Source organism: Bos mutus, chromosome 5, assembly GCF_027580195.1.
Source record: "Bos mutus isolate GX-2022 chromosome 5, NWIPB_WYAK_1.1, whole genome shotgun sequence".
Classification (NCBI taxonomy): domain Eukaryota; kingdom Metazoa; phylum Chordata; class Mammalia; order Artiodactyla; family Bovidae; genus Bos; species Bos mutus.
In genome coordinates, this window is record NC_091621.1 from 90,349,660 (window position 1) to 90,366,637 (window position 16,978).

Genomic DNA, 16,978 nt, shown 5'->3' on the forward strand with positions numbered 1-16,978 from the left:
GCTGGGAGGGATTGGGGGCAAGAGGAGAAGGGGATGACAGAGGATGAGATGGCTGGATGGCATCACTGACTCATGGACATGAGTTTGAGTAAACTCCGGGAATTGGTGATGGACAGGGATGACTGAGCGACTAAACTGAACTGAACTGAACTGAAGGCTCTTGTACTATTTGAGAAGTGGTAAAAGATAACATGAAAGTATTCTGCAATAGGCTCGAGATGTATCCTATAAACTTGGAAGGAACTTCTAAATAACAGTTGTAGTAAATCAGCCAACAATGGAGACAAAATGGAATTCATAATAATAATTAATTCCAAAGAAGACAGAGGAAAAAAGAGAACACAGAACAGTTGCAGCAAATCAAAAACAAATAACAAATAACAGACATTATCAACCATATTAATAATTACTTTAAATGTGAATAGTTTAAAGGCCCAAATTAAAAGACTGAGATGGTCAGAAGGTGAAAAAGCAAGCCTATTACATGCTACCTATAAAACATAACATTAGATATAAAGAGACTCATAAGCTAAAACTAAAAGGATAAAAAAATAACCATGCTAATACCAGTATTGGAATGGCTATATTGATATCAGACATAACAGATTTCTGAGCAAAGAATAATGCCAGGGATAAAGGTTATTTCATAATGATATAGACATCTGTTCATCAAGAGGAAGTAACAATCCTAAAAACAGAGCTTCAAAATACATGAAGCTAAAATTGAGAGAACTGCAAAGAGATATCAACAAATCCACAATTATAGTTGGAAATGTTAACACCTTTTTCTCAATAACTGATGGACATAAAATCAACAACATCAAAAAAAAAAAAAAGACAAAACGCACCATCAACCAATTTGATCTGATCGATACTTATGAAACACTTCACTCAACATCAGAATATACATTCTTTGCAAAATGAACATTTACCAGTATAGGCAATATCCTGCTAAAAAGTAAGTCTCAGTACATTTAAAATTGTATGACTTAAGTCATACAAATTATATTCTTTGACCAGTATGAAACTGAATTAGAGATCAATAACAAAAGATATCTGGGACTTCTCTGGTGATCCAGTGATTAAGAGTCCGTCTGCCAATGTAGGGGATCCTTCGATCCCTGGTCTGGGAATAGTGCACATGCCGTAGGGCAGCTAGGCCGCTGTGCCACAGCTACTTAGCCTGCACTCCAGAGCCCGTGAGCTGCAACAAGGGTAGCCACCACAATGAGAAACCTGTGCACCACAACGGAGAGTGTCCCCTGCTCACCACAACCAGAGAAAGCCCGAGTGCTGCAATGAAGACTGAGCACAGCCAATAATAATAATGATTAATTAATTAATTTAAAAGGCTATCTGGAAAATCATTAGAAATGGAAAATCTGTAAAATTATTTGGGAACTAAATAATGCACTTCTAAATACTCAAGGAACAAAGAAGCCATAAAAATGGAAACTAGCAAGTATTTTGATGCCATCAGTAGGCACTGAATCTTGGGTAGACAGGCCCTGGAAGAAGACTCAGTCTCACTATGCAGAGACAATAAGGAGAGCCTGAAGTGTGGTCTGGGTGGAGTGGTGGTGGCCACCGTCAGTACAGTCAGGAGTATGCAGCAGCTCTCCTAGTGAGAGTGCCCTGGCTCTGCCTACCCCACACTGCAGCTTAGCACTAGATCTAGGGCAGATAGGTCCTGGAAGAAGATGCCACAGAAGCAGCCCAAATCTCAGCAGCTGAACCACCTCAACTTCAGTAGCCACAATACCTCAAGCCCTAACCCCAGGGAACTCCACATCACAGCTTTGCACTAGATCTGGGACAAACAAAACAAAGACAGGTACATGACCTTGGGGCTGCTTCTGAGCAGAACTGCAGACACCTACACAGGTGGTTCAGAGGTCCTTTGTGACTGCAAAGACCTCATTTGCTTCAGCAATTACCTCCTTTGGGGCAGGGCATGCACTTAAGGGCAACAGAGTCTGACACTCAGGGCTTCTGCTCCAATAACTGAGTACAACTTGCTTCTGATAGGGTGTACAGCAACAGCCATGGAGCAGAGCAGCAAGCCCTGTTTCACAACCTGCACAGACTCTAGACACTGTAACACCAACCACACACCTATCACAGGGATAATGGCCAGCATACCCTTAGAAAATATACGCAGGTGTCCATAGCAAAAGCAGTCATCACACCAAGAACACTGGACACAGTCTACACAGGAATGTTCCTACATAAAAACACCTCTTCAAGACTACATTAGATAATTATTTTTCCTGAATTCATAGAGACAGAGAAAGTTGAGTTAAATGAAAAAGCAGAAGAGTTAATTCTGCTTAAAAGCACAAGGGAAATCTCTGCAAGAATAATGAAACAGAGTTCACCAGTCTACTAGACTCCCAAGTTCAGAAAAGGTGATAATAAAAATGATGAACTAAAAAAGATTATTGATAGAAATGCAGATCACAGAAACAAGAAATTAGAAATGATAACGATGAACTAATCAAAAATACAGAATTCAACTGCTGAGAGAAAAACCAATCTAGAAGCAATGAGTAGCCAATTAAATAACACAGAAGAACAAATAAGTGATCTGAAAAGTAGAATAATGGAAATCAACCGATCAGAACAGCAGACAGAAAAGCCTAAAAAAAAAAAAAAAAAAAAGAAGAAGAAGAAGAAGAAAAGAAAGAAACAAATGTATTGGATAATATAAAATAAAACATGTGAACCTATATATAAGAGGGGTTCCAGAAGCAAGAGAGAGAGACAAGGGGATCAAAAAGGTATTTGAAGAAATTTTGGCTGAAAACTTCTCAAACTTAAAGCAAGAAGATCTCCAGGCACAGAAAGCACAGAGAGTACCGAACAAGGTGAAACCAAACAGACCCACATCAAGACATGTCATAATTAAAATGACAAAAGTTAACAATAAAGAGAAGATTCTAAAAGCAGCAAGAGAAAAACAAAAAGTCGTTTCACAAGGGAACCCCTAAAAGGCTATCAGCTGGTTTCTCTGCAGAAAGTTTACAGGCCAGAAAGGAGTGTCATGCTATATTCAAAGTCCTGAAAGGAAAAAAACTTAAAATCTAGGATACTCTGCCCAGCAAGATTATCATTTAGAACAGAAAGAGAGAGAAAAAATTTCTCAGACAAGCAAAAAAAATTCAGCACTGGTTCAAAATTAGGAAAGGAGTATGTCAAGGCTTTATATTGTCATCTTGCTTATTTAATTTATATGCAGAGTATATCATGCAAAATGCCAGGCTGGATGAATCACAAACTGGAATCAAGGTTGCTGGGAGAAATATCAATATTCTCAGATATACAGATGATACCACTCTAAGGGCAGAAAGTGAAGAGAAACTAAAGAGTCTCTTAATAAGGGTGAAAGGGGAGAATGAAAAAGCTGGCTTGAAACCCAGCATTCAAAAAAACTAAGATCATGGCATCTCATCTCATAACTTCATGGCAAATTGATGGGGGAAAAATGGAAATAGTGACAGATTTTATTTTCTTGGACTCCAAATCACTGCAGACAGTGACTGCAGCCATGAAATTAAAAGACTCTTGCCCCTTGGAAGGAAAGCTATGACATACCTAGACAGCATATTAAAAAGCAGAGACATCACTTTGCTGACAAAGGTCCATATAGTCAAAGCTATGGTTTTTCCACTAGCCATGTACAGATGTGAGGTTTGAACCCTTAAAGAAGGCTGAGCGCCAAAGAATTGATGCTTTTGAATTGTGGTGCTGGAGAAGACTCTTGAGAGTCTTGGACTGCAAGGATATCAAACCAGTCAATTCTACAGGAAATCGACCCTGAATTTTTATTGGAAAGATTGATGCTGAAGCTGAAGCTCCAATACTTTGACCATCTGATGTGAAGTGCCAAATCATTGGAAAAGACCCTGATGCTGGGAAAGATTGAAGGCAGAAGGAAAAGGGGGTGACAGACGATGAGATGGTTGGATGGCATCATCAACACAATGGACATGCGTTTGAACAAACTCTAGGAGATAGTGAAGGATAGGGAAGCCTGGTGTGGGGCAGTCCACAGGGTCACAAAGAGTCAGACAAGACTTAGCGACTGAACAACAACAAACCTACCCTAAAACAGATACTGAAATCTCTTCTTTAAATAGAAAAGAAAGAATAATCTATAGGAAAGGGGAAAAAAAAATCACAATAGGAAAGGCAAATATATAGAAGGATTGAAAATCACTTAAATAAGTTAGTATGTAGATTTTTAAAAATTGTAAAAGTGATTATAACCATAATAAACAATAAAAGGATAAGCATTAAAATGTAAAATAGGACATTACCATCACAAAATGTCAAGACAACCTACAGATTGGGAGAAAATATTTGCAAATGATGCTACCAACAAGGGATTAATTTCCAAAATATACAAACAATTTATACTGCTTAATAACAACAACAAAAAACAACCCAATAAAAAAATGGGTGGAAGATCTAAATTGATATTTCTCCAAACAAGACATAGAAGGAACATATCTCAACATAAAGCTACCCATAGCCAAATAATACTCAATGGTGAAAAGCTAAAAGCCTTCCTGCTAAATTCAGAAACAAGACAAGGATTCCAACTCTCACTACTTCTATTCAGCATAGAATTGGAAGTCCTAGCCATAGCAATCAGAAAAGAAAAAGAAATAAAAGATATCCACATTGGAAGGGAAGAAGGTAAAACTGTCCGTATTTGCAGATGATGTGATACTCTACATGGAGAGCCCTAAAGTCTTCACACAAAAACTATTAGAACTCATAAATGATTTCAGCAAGGTAGCAGGATGCAAAATTAATATACAGAAATTTCTTCAATTTTTATACACTAATAATGAAATATTAGAAAGAAAAAAATTTTTTAAATCCTCAAAAACAACCGTCAAATGTCATCAAAAAGAATAAAATACCTAGGAATAAACTTAACCAAGGAGGTGAAAGATTTCTATGCTAAAAACTAGAACACACTGATAAAGGAAAATAAAAATGATTCAAAGAAGTGGAAAGGTGTCTTGTGCTATTGGATTGGAAGAATATTATTTAAATGGTCCTACTACCCAAAGCAAACTACAGATTTAATGCAATCTCTATCAAAATACCCATGGCATTTTTTTTTTCAGAACTGGAACAAATAATCCTAAAATTTATATGGAACTGCCAAAACAAGAGTAAGAAACCAAAACCAGAATTACCAAAGCAATTCTGAGGAAAAAGAACAAAGTTGGCAGTTTTACTCTGCCAGTCTTGGGCTATACTACAAAGCTACACTGAGCTTCCCAGAAGGCAGAGTGGTAAAGAATCTGTCTGTCAATGCAGGAGACACAGGAGATCTGGGTTTGATCCCTGGGCCTGGAAGATCCACTGGAGGAGGAAATGGCAACCCACTCCAGTATTCTTGCCTGGAGAATCCCATGGCCAGAGGAACCTGGCCGGCTACATTCCATGGGGTTGCAAAGAGTTGGAATTGACTGAGCAACTGAGCATGCATGCACAAAGCTACAGTAATCAAAATAGTGTTGTATTGGCACAAAAACAGACATATGGATCAGTGCAACAGGATAGAGAGCCGAGAAATAAACCCACACACCTAACATCAATTAATGTATGACACAGGATGTAAGAATATACAATGGAGAAAATACCATTTCTTAAACAAGTGATGTTTGGAAAGCTGGACAGCTAAAGCTGGGTGTAATCAACGAACTTAGAATATTTCCTCACAGCGTATGGAAAAGTAAACTCAAAATTGTTTGAAGACCCAAATGTAAGATATGACATCATATAGCTCCTTCTTCTTCTTGATCAGTTGCTAAGTAATGTCTGACTCTTTGTGAACCCATGGACTACAGCATGCCATACTCCTCTGTCCTCCACTATCTCTTGGAGTTTGCTCAAATTCATGTCCATTGAGTCAGTGATGCTATCTAACCATCTCATCCTCTGCCACATATCCTACTCTCAATTTTCCCTAGTATTAGGGTCTTTTCCAATGAGTCAGCTCTTCGCATCAGGTGACCAAAGTACTGGAACTATGGCTTCAGCATCAGTCTCTCTAATGACTATTCAGGGTAGATTTCCTTTAGGATTGACTGGTTTGATCCCCTTTTGGTCCAAGGGACTCTCATCAGTCTTCTCCAGCACCAGAATTCAAAAGCATCAGTTCTTCAGGGCTCAGCTTTCTTTATGGTCCAGCTCTCACATCTGTACATGGCTACTGGAAAAACCATAGTTTTGACTAGACGGACTTTGTTGGCAAAGTGATGTCTCTGCTTTTAAATACATTGTCTAGGTTTGTCATAGCTCTCCTCCAAGGAGTAAGCCTCTTTTAATTTCATGGCTGCAGTCACCATCCAGTGATTCTGGAGCCCAAGAAAATAAAATCTGTCACTGCTTCCATTTTTCCTTTTCCCTTCTATTTGTCATGAAGTGATGGGACAAGAAGCCATAATCTTTGTTTCTTTAATGTTGAGTTTCAAGCCAGCTTTTTCACTCTCCTCTTTCACCCTCTTCAAGAGGTTCTTTAGTTCCTCTACACTTTCTGCCATTAGAGTGGTATCATCTGTATATCTGAGGTTACTGATATTTCTCCTGGAAATCTTGATGCCAGCTTGTAATTCATCCAACCAGCATTTCACATGATGTACTGTGCATATAAGTCAAATAAACAGAGTGACAATATACAGCCTTGATATACTCTTTTCCCAGTTTGGAACCAGTCTGTTGTTCATTGTCCAGTTCTAACTGTTGCTTCTTGACCTGCATACAGGTTTCTCAGGAGACAGGTAAGGTGGTCTTGTATTCCCATCTCTTTAAGAATTTTCCACAGTTTGTTGTGATCCACACAGTCAAAGGCTTTAGTGTAGTCAATGAAGCAGAAATAGATGTTTTTCCAGAATTCCCTTGCTTTCTCTATGGTCCAATGAATGTTGGCAATTTGATCTCTGGTTCCTCTGCCTTTTCTAAACCCAGCTTGCACATCTCTAAGTTCACATACTGCTGAAGCCTAGCTTAAATGATTTTGACCATAACCTTACTAACACATCACTCAGATGGATTTAGAATCTTTTTTTTCATCTATCTTGAGTTCAAGAGAAGGAGAAAAGTGGATATATAACTCACTTGTAAAAAAATATCCACTTGTTGAAGAATGTCTTTTCTTCATTGTATATTCTTACTTCCTGTGTCATAATATTAATTGGTAATAGGTGTGTGGATTTGTTTCTGAGCTTTCTATCCTGCTATATTGATCCTTATGTCTAGTTTTGTGCCAATACTACACCATTTTGTTTACTGTAGTTTTGTGCATGCATGATCAGTTGCTCAGTAATGTCTGACCGTTTGCAACCCTATGGACCATAGTCTGTTAAGCTCCTCTGTCCATGGGATTCTCCAAGCAAGAATATTGGAGCGGATTGCCATTTCCTCCTAGAAGAGAACATAAGCAGAACATAATTTAACATAAATTGTAGAAATATTTTCCTAGATCAATCTCCCAAGGCAAAAAGAAAAGGAAAATTTAAAAAACAGAACCTAATCAAACTTAAAAGCTCTTGAACAGCAAAGGAAACTATCAACAAAACTATCAACAAAGGAAAAGACATCTATGGAATAGGAGAAAACATTTTCAAATGATGCAACCGGCAAGGGGTTAATATCCAAAGTATACAAACAGCTCATACAACTTAATAGGAAAAAAAAAATGTATCCAACAGAGGTAAAGATCTAAATAGATATTTCTCCAAAGAAGACACACAGTCACATGAAAAGATGCTTAACACTCCTAATTAATAGAGAAATGCAAATCAGAACCACAATGAGGAATTACCTCATACCTATCAGAATGGCTGTCATTAAAAAGTCCACAAATAATTTGATGTACATCTGAATCTAGCACAGCACTGTAAACCAATGATTTTTCTATAAAAGTTTTAAAAAATATGTTCATTACTAAAAATTCACAATTTAATCTGTTGCTCATGCAACAAGAAAACCAGGGTGAAGTAAATGCATAAATGAGTCATCTTTTATTTTGATTCTAACATCAACTTTCTTTCTGGCCAATTCTTTTTTCTGTAGATACTAACAACCATAAAAATGGATATTTTTATAAGTGAGTTATAGGTCCACCTTTCTCCCTCTGTCTTGAACTCAAAGCAGATGAAAAAAAGATTCTAAATCCATCTGAATGATTTGCTAATAATAAAAAGTTTCTTATATAGAGTTAACTTTATTGGTAAGACTTATGTAGTGCTGTTTTCTCTGGCATCTTAGAAGAATTAACATTCCTTGTTTGGTTCCCTAGAAAGTTGTATTTATCCCTTTTAATTGCCCAGAATATTAAATAGTTATATTTTAATGGATTGCTTAGGGTTTGTAGAAGAGACCTTGGATCTAACAACAGATTAGATCTTTATTTCCTATTAATTTATTACTCCTACTCCAATAGAAGACAAAAATAGTTCAAATAGAGTATATACCTGGATCTAGATTGGCCCACTTCTTCAAGAATCATAGAGAAGTGCTTCCAACTTTTCTCGTGGAATGACTGCACAACTTTCCTTTTATCACCAAACAAAGACAGGAAATAATCTTCCCCTTCCCCAATCACAGCTGGCTCACCAGCAAGGACTGGAATAGAGTGTTTCTTTGGAATTTTGACGACGTTGAGTCCTTTCAAAGAAACCAAATATAGAGTAGATAAAAGAGTAAAAGGACCCAAAGCTACTATCTTTATTCCTTGCTTCTATACAAAACAATATTCTTTATACACTTTACTGTCACAGTCAAACTCAATGAAGATAGTTAGAAACTTTAAACCAAAGTCTGTAAAATAACCAGTAAGTGATTATTTTTAGTGACACTCAGTTCCTAGAGATTATTTCCGTTATCTTAAAACTATCAATCACCAGCATAATTATAATTTAATTAAGATGTAATAGAAGCAGTGTAAGTTTGTGAGTAGATAAAACATTTGAGTCTCTCAAATTTGGAAATGTACAGTTTATTCTATTTTATAATTACCTCTTCTCCCCAAATTGCTATGCATAAATTAAAGTCTCAAATGAGTTCTTTCCTATCAATGGTGTATGTTTTGCCAGGCAGAGTTAAATTTCCTCTAATCAACTGAAATACTTTATTAGGAAGATAAAGTAATGCTTAATCAGATTCTAATGTCCTCTTGGAAGTTTACTCTTTTAAAATTCTCAATACTAAGATTCAAACATAAAATGGGTTTCATTATTTTGCATAGAAGAAATCATGCTGGATAAATCTAATTGTGTATCTGCAGAGAGGAACATTACAGAGAGACATCATGATGAAATAGAGCACTGTGTCTTGGATTTAGACACACTTGTATCCCAGCTTTGTCACTTACTGATTTAAACCAAATGATTTAAACCTTCAAATTCTCGGTTTTCTTGAAAATCAAATAAGGATAATACTACCTTGTGTGAGGCAATGTGAGGATTGCAGATAATATAGATGAGTGTCTAGCATTTAGCAGGTACTCAATAAATGATAGCGATTGTTGTAGCACAGGGACTTTGGCTAACGTGACCCTGGGTCCAAAATCATCAAAGGATTAAGACAATCTAGAGTGTGCTTTATCTTCTGTCTTTAACAAAACCAAAGCAAGGCAAAATATGAAAAAAACAAAAGCACAGAGTTCCTAAAGAGGATTCCTTAGAGGATTTTGTTTAGAAGAAATACTTGGAATTAAATTAGTTCATTACTATTCAAGTGAGTATTTGCTAAATCTTTAAATTCCTTTGAAGAAAGAGACTATTTAGCATTGTTAACAGCTCATCTTGAGGGATGAAAATCTTTGTACTCTGAAAGGGAAGAAGACACATGGATCTTGGGTTCCAGTTGTCATCTCCTCTAGAAATGAAATGGACCAAATGCAAAACAAGTCTTGGGAGACACAGATACCTATCTGCAGAGTCAGGACCTACAGTAATTGAAGGAAAAGACTCTATTCCAGCACCACTCTCATCTTGCAAGGGGAAACCAGTATATTTATTTTTCCCTCCATACTAGGAGCTTCCACATTTCAACCCAATAGAGAACATACACAATGATACTGTGCCAAAGGATGAGAAATATTATCTCCTTAGATATAAAAGGTGTATTTTTACTTTTAAGCATAGAGATACTGGTCATTGCTCAAGGTCAGTGTGAACTTAGGAGGTTGCTTTGAAAATGTACCTTAGGCATACAAACACTGAGGCACAGGGAATACGGCAATAATGGCAAAAGGCCAAAATCTTGTGTGACACTGTGTCAAAATCTTAGGAAGATATCAGGAACAAAGTGAAATATAGAGGTTGTAGATGTGCACAGAATGGTAAGGGAAAATGAAGACATCAAGTAGTCATGGGTGTATTTGTGCTAACAATTTTGAAATTTGTTAGTTGAGGTAATACAAACCTCAAATTTAGCCTATTCTATGAGAAGGTACTGGAGAAGGTGATGGCACCCTACTCCAGTACTCTTGCCTGGAAAATCCCATGGACGGAGGAGCCTGGTAGGCTGCAGTCCATGGGGTTGCTGGGAGTCGGACACGACTGAGCGACTTCACTTTCACTTTTCACTTTCATGCATTGGAGAAGGCAATGGCAACCCACTCCAGTGTTCTTGCCTGGAGAATCCCAACGGGGGAGCCTGGTGGGCTGCCGTCTATGGGGTCGCACAGAGTTGGACACGACTGAAGTGACTTAGCAGTAGCAGCATGAGAAGGGACAGATACGTTCAGATTCACAACTTTATTGAGCACACTTATGTGCTAGGTGATTTTAATAAATATCTCATTTAATACTTAAAATAGCCCTTGAAGTTGATATTTTAACCTGCATTTTGTGGTTATGGAAAATGAGACTCAGAGATACCAAATATCTAAACTAATGTCTCATGTAAAGATTAAGCAAATTCTCATTCGAGTGGGAATGAACTAATTTAATTCCAAATGTTTCATGTTGTAGGTTTGAAACAAGGTTTTCTGTTTCCAAAGACAGTGGTCTTTTCATTAAACACTGAAAACTCAAAGTTTCCCAAACACAGTGAGGAACATACACCTTATAGTGTGAACACTGCTGAGTGCATTGCGGCAACTGCCAAAACTTTACTGTTATTTTCCTCGTTTCCAAATGATTGTTTCTCCCTTTCTGTCCACCATTTTATTACCTACTTTGTATTTCTTCTTTCTCTTATCTGTCTTTCCTTCCCTAAGCCATAGTTCTAAAGCACAATATGGACAATATTGTTAATCTTCCTGGTGGCATTCAGAGGAAGGGCAGTTAATTCCATACAGCAAAATTTTCAGTTATCCAGAAATTCTAGATCATCTAGTTGGTCAAACCATGAACCATTATGACAACATAAGATATTTTAATCATAGAGATGATGTACTTGGCCAATATATTTATGTGGCCTGAATATGACTCCCAGTGCTAGAATAAATGGTGAGTATAGTTAAATTATTCTGCATTTGGCATTAAGAAATGAGTATACTGGAGACATTCTGGAATATTCTTAAAGAGATGGGAATACCAGACCACCTGACCTGCCTCTTGAGAAATCTGTATGCAGGTCAGGAAGCAACAGTTAGAACTGGACATGGAAAAACAGACTGGTTCCAAATATGGGAAGGAGAATGTCAAGGCTGTATATTGTTGCCCTGCTTATTTAACTTACATGCAGAGTACATCATGAGAAGCGCTGGGTGGATGAAGCGCAAGCTGGAAACAAGATTGCCAGGAGAAATATCAAGAACCTCAGATATACAGATGACACCACCCTTATGACAGAAAGTGAAGAAGAACTAAAGAGCCTCTTGATGAAAGTGAAAGAGGAGAGTGAAAAAGTTGGCTTAAAGCTCAACATTCAGAAAACAAAGATCATTGCATCTGTTCTCATCACTTCATGGGAAATAGATGGGGAAATAGTGGAAATAGTGAGAGACTTGATTTTGGGGGCTCCAAAATCACTGCAGTTGGTGACTTGCAGCCATGAAATTAAAAGGTGCTTACTTATTGGAAGAAAAGCTATGACCAACCTAGATAACATATTAAAAAGCAGAGACATTACTTTGCCAACAAAGGTCCGTCTAGTCAAGCCTATGGTTTTTCCAGTAGTCATGTACGGATGTGAAAGTTGGACTATAAAGAAAGCTGAGTGCCAAAGAATTAATGCTTTTAAACTGTGGTGTTGGGGAAGACTCTTGAAAGTCCCTTGGACCACAAGGAGATCCAACCAGTCCATCCTAAAGGAAATCAGTCCTGAATATTCAGTGGAAGGACTGATGCTAAAGCTGAAACTCCAATCCTTTGGCCACCTGATGCAAAGAGTTGACTCATTGGAAAAGACCCTGATGCTGGGAAATATTGAGGGCAGGAGGAGAAGAGGACAACAGAGGATGAGATGGGTGGATGGCATCACTGCCTTGATGGACATGAGTTTGAGTGAACTCCGGGAGTTGGTGATAGACAGGGAGGCCTGGCGTGCTGCATTCCATCGTGTCACAAAGAGTCAGACACAACTGATCAACTGAACTGAACCGATTGATACTGAAGACAAATAATAAAACATCATTCTGACTTCGAGGCATATAATGACTCAAACTATATGCTTTAAAAACACTCTAAAAAAGTGTGTTTTGCTTACCCAAGCTGTTTTCTGAGTGGGAATGGGTCACTAGAGCAGGTTTAAGAGGCTTTGGTCCAATTGTTGATATAGTTGCTCCACTAACTTGAGGGCTAGACAGACAGTAACTGAGAGGAATTTCATCAGAGAATGACCGTGAACATGCCAGCGTCGTGCTATCTGAATCTGTCGACGTTGGAAAGAAATGTACTAAAGATGGCAGTTTCTTTGGGACGTCGTCCTGTGAGTCTTCTATTCTGTGTACAAAAATGAGTATAACAAACAAAGCAAGACAGTCAAAATGATAGACTATGAACACAAGAAGCATTAACTGTCATTATTACTCAAGATTTTGCTTTTCAAAGGTATTATGCATCTAACAGAAGAGTATCTTATATTTTTAGTTTTAACAATCTGAATAAAACACTTCAGCATAAAGTCAAGCTTTTTTTTCTATTTAAAAATCAATAAACTCCTATTTCAGATAGTTTTACAAAAGTGTAAAACCAGAAAGGAGAAAATAAAAATTATTACAATTTCACCAACTAAAATTTTTACCATTTCCTTCCAGGCTTTTTATCTTTATTAAAAATGTTTAAATTGAAATACAATTGATTTCCAATATTATATTAGTTTCAGATGTACAATGTACTGATTCAATATTTTTTCCTTCCAGGACTTTTTTTTTCACTCAAAATTGAGACTCTATAAACCATTTATATTCCACTTTTCAGTTCAGTTAAGTCGCTCAGTAATGTCCGACTCTTTGCCACCTCATGGACTGCAGAATGCCAGGCTTCCCTCTCTATCACCAACTCCTAGAGCTTGCTCAAACTCACGTCCATCAAGTCATTGAGGCCATCCAACTATCTTATCCTCTGTTGTCCTCTTCTCCTGACTACAGTCTTTCCCAGCATCAGGGTCTTTCCCAGTGACTCAGTTCTTCCCATCAGGTGGCCAATATTGGAGCTTCTGCTTCAGCATCAGTCCTTCCAATGAATATTCAGGACTGATTTCCTTTAGGATTGATGGGTTGGATCTCTTTGCAGTCCAAGGGACTCTCAAGAGTCTTCTCCAACACCACAGTTCAAAAGCATCAATTCTTCTGCACTCAGCTTTCTTTATAGTCCAACTGTCACATCCATACATGACTGCTGGAAAAACCATAGCTTTGACTAGACGGACCTTTGTTGGCAGAGTAATGGCTCTACTTTTGAATATGCTGTCTAGGTTGGTCATAGCTTTTCTTCCAGGGAGCAAGCATCTTTTAATTTCATGGCTGTAGTCACCATCTGCAGTGATTTTGGAGCCCCCCAAAATCAAGTCTGCCACTGTTTCCACTGTTTCCCCATCTATTTCCCATGAAGTGATGCGAACAGATGCCATGATCTTAGGTTTTTGAATGTTGAGTTTTAAGCCAACTTTTTCACTCTCCTCTCTCACTTTCATCAAGAGGCTCTTCAGTTCCTCTTCGCTTTCTGCTATAAGGGTGGTGTCATCTGCATATCTGAGGTTTTGATATTTTTCCTGGCAATCTTGATTCCAGCTTGTGCTTTATCCAGCCCAGCATTTTGCATGTTGTACTCTGCATATAAATTAAATAAGCAGGTTGACAATATACAGCCTTGACATACTCCTTTCCAAATGTGGAACCAGTCCATTGTTTCATGTCTGGTTCTAACCGTTGCTTCCTGATCTGCATACAGATTTCTCAGCAGACAGGTAAGGTGGTATGGTATTCCCATCTCTTTCAGAATTTTCAGTTTGTGTGGTCCACACAGTCAAAGGCTTTGGCATAGCCAATAAAGCAGAAGTAGATGTTTTTCTGGAACTCTCTTGCTCTTTTCGATGATCCAATGGATGTTGGCAATTTGATCTCTGGTTCCTCTGCCTTTTCTAAATCCAGCTTGAACATCTGGAATTTCTCAGTTCACATACTGTTAAAGCCTTCTTTGGAGACATTTGAGCACTACTTTCCTAGCGTGTGAGATGAGTGCAATTGTGTGGTAGTTTGAGCATTCTTTGGCATTGCCTTTCTTCGGGATTGGAATGGAAACTGATCTTTTCCAGTCCTATGGCCACTGCTGCATTTTCCAAATTTGCTTGTATATTGAGTGCAGCACTTTAACAGCATTATCTTTTAGAACTAGAAACAGCTCAGCTGAAATTCTGTTACCTCTACTAGCTTTGCTTGTAGTGATGTTTCCTAAGGGCCACATGACTTTGGACTCCAGGATGTCTGGCTCTAGGTGAGTGATCACACCATAGTGGTTATCTGGGTCATGATGATCTTTTTTGTATAGTTCTTCTGTGTATTCCTACCACCTCTTCTTAATCTCTTCTGTTAGGTCCATACAGTTTCTGTCCTTTATTGTGCCCATCTTGCATGAAATGTTCCCTTGGTATCTCTAATTTTCTTGAAAATATCTCTAGTCTTTCCCATTCTATTGTTTTTCTCTGTTTCTTTGCATTGATCACTGAGGAAGGCTTTCTTATCTCTCCTTGCTATTCTTTGGAACTCTGTATTCAGATGGGTATATCTTTCCTTTTCTCCTTTACCTTTCACTTCTTTTCTTTTCTCAGCTATTTGTAAGGCCTCCTCATACTACCATTTTGCCTTTTTGCATTTCTTTTTCTTGGGGATGGTCTTGATCACTGCCTCCTGTACAATGTCATAAACCTCCAACCATAGTTCTTCAGGCACTCTATCAGATCTAATCCCTTGAACGTATTTGTCACTTCCACTGTGTAATTGTAAGGGATTTGATTTAGGTCATACCTGAATGGTCTAGTGGCTTTCCCTACTTTCTTCAATTTAATTCTGAATTTGGCAATAAAGGGTTCATGATCTGAGCCATAGTCAACTCCCAGTCTTTTTATTTTTGCTGACTATAGAGAGCTTCTACATCTTCAACTGCAAAGAATATAATCAATCTGATTTCGGTATTAACCATCTGGTGATGTCCATGTGTAGAGTTGTCTCTTGTGTTGTTGGAAGAGGGTGTTTGCTATGACAGTGTGTTCTCTTGGCAAAACTCTGTTAGCCTTTGCCCTGCTTATTTTGTACTCCAATGCCAAACTTGCCTGTTTTCCAGGTATCTCTTGACTTCCTGCTTTTGCCTTCTAGTCCCCTTTGATGAAAAGGACATCTTTTTTTGGTGTTAGTTCTAGTAGGTCTTGCAGGTCATCACAGAACTGTTCAACTTCAGCTTCTTTGGCACCAGTGGTTGGGGCATAGACTTGGATTACTGCGATATGGAATGGTTTGCCTTGGAAACGAACAGAGACCATTCTTTCATTTTTGAGATTGCACCCAAGTACTGGATTTTGGACTCTGTTGTTCACTATGAGGGCTACTCCATTACTTCTAAGGGATTCTTGCCCACAGTAGTAGATATAATGGTCTTCTGAATTAAATTCATCCATCCCACTTTCATCATGTATTATATCTCCCCTTTCCATTAACATGAAAAAACGTGATTATCATTTCTGTTTAATATATCATTGTTTACTATACCTTTTCCCTTTATTTTCTCCTGTTGTTTAATTGTTTTGCATTTATAAAGATTCTACAGTTAATGTATGCTTTCAAATACATGCTACAAATTAATAACTACAAATACAGCTCACATGTGTACGTGTGTGTGTATTTGTGTGTGTGTGTGTGTGTGTGTGTGGATGCTGAAGGGAATAGCACAAAAGAGAGAAGAAAGGATTACTTTTCAGGCATTATTTCTGTAAGTAAATCTTACTATGAATAAAGAGATTTTTTTTCTTTTTTATAAATAAAAAAGTATAGTATGCATTGATTTAAACAAAGTCCCTAAACCACAAACAGACATGTTATGAGTAAAACAATATTTTCATGGGGTAGTTCATGAAAAGACTTATGGCAACTGCTTTTTATGACTCACATTGAGGCTGTTCTCAGTAACCTCAAAGCAATCCATGTGCCTGTGACTGTGTGTGTTTTTAATGCAAGGTCCCGGAGTCCCATCCTTTAGCTTTGAAAAACCAGATTCATGGCCAGCCTAAGCCCTGCCTTCTTGGGGGCCACATATCTATAAGTTATGAACTAAGTGTTTTGCCTCTATGCACCATCTCTATTTTGATCTCATTTTCCAGAGTTTCCATAATGTTATTTGAGCCAGTACTGTTTTGTTTTTCCAAATCTTTATGTAAGGGAACAAAGGCCTGAAACTTCCTAATCTGCCGTCTTTCTGGTGTTACTCTCAATGTCTTTGTTTACCAAGAGGTAGTCACAATTGTTTTATTCTATAATTGGTAAGTTCCTTCATCAGAAATGTTATATATC

General features: G+C 37.8%; 1 protein-coding gene across 1 annotated transcript in view; it reads right to left on the reverse strand.

The window, feature by feature from the left end:
- LMNTD1 (lamin tail domain containing 1) overlaps positions 1-16,978 on the reverse strand; it is a 486,411-nt gene that overhangs the window by 36,300 nt on the left and 433,133 nt on the right. Inside the window, exons 6-7 of the mRNA XM_070371229.1 lie at positions 12,685-12,920; positions 8,499-8,691 (exon numbers count right to left, since the gene is read on the reverse strand). Of these exons, the coding sequence (XP_070227330.1) occupies positions 8,499-8,691; positions 12,685-12,920 (429 nt within the window). The remainder of the gene's footprint in view (positions 1-8,498; positions 8,692-12,684; positions 12,921-16,978) is intronic.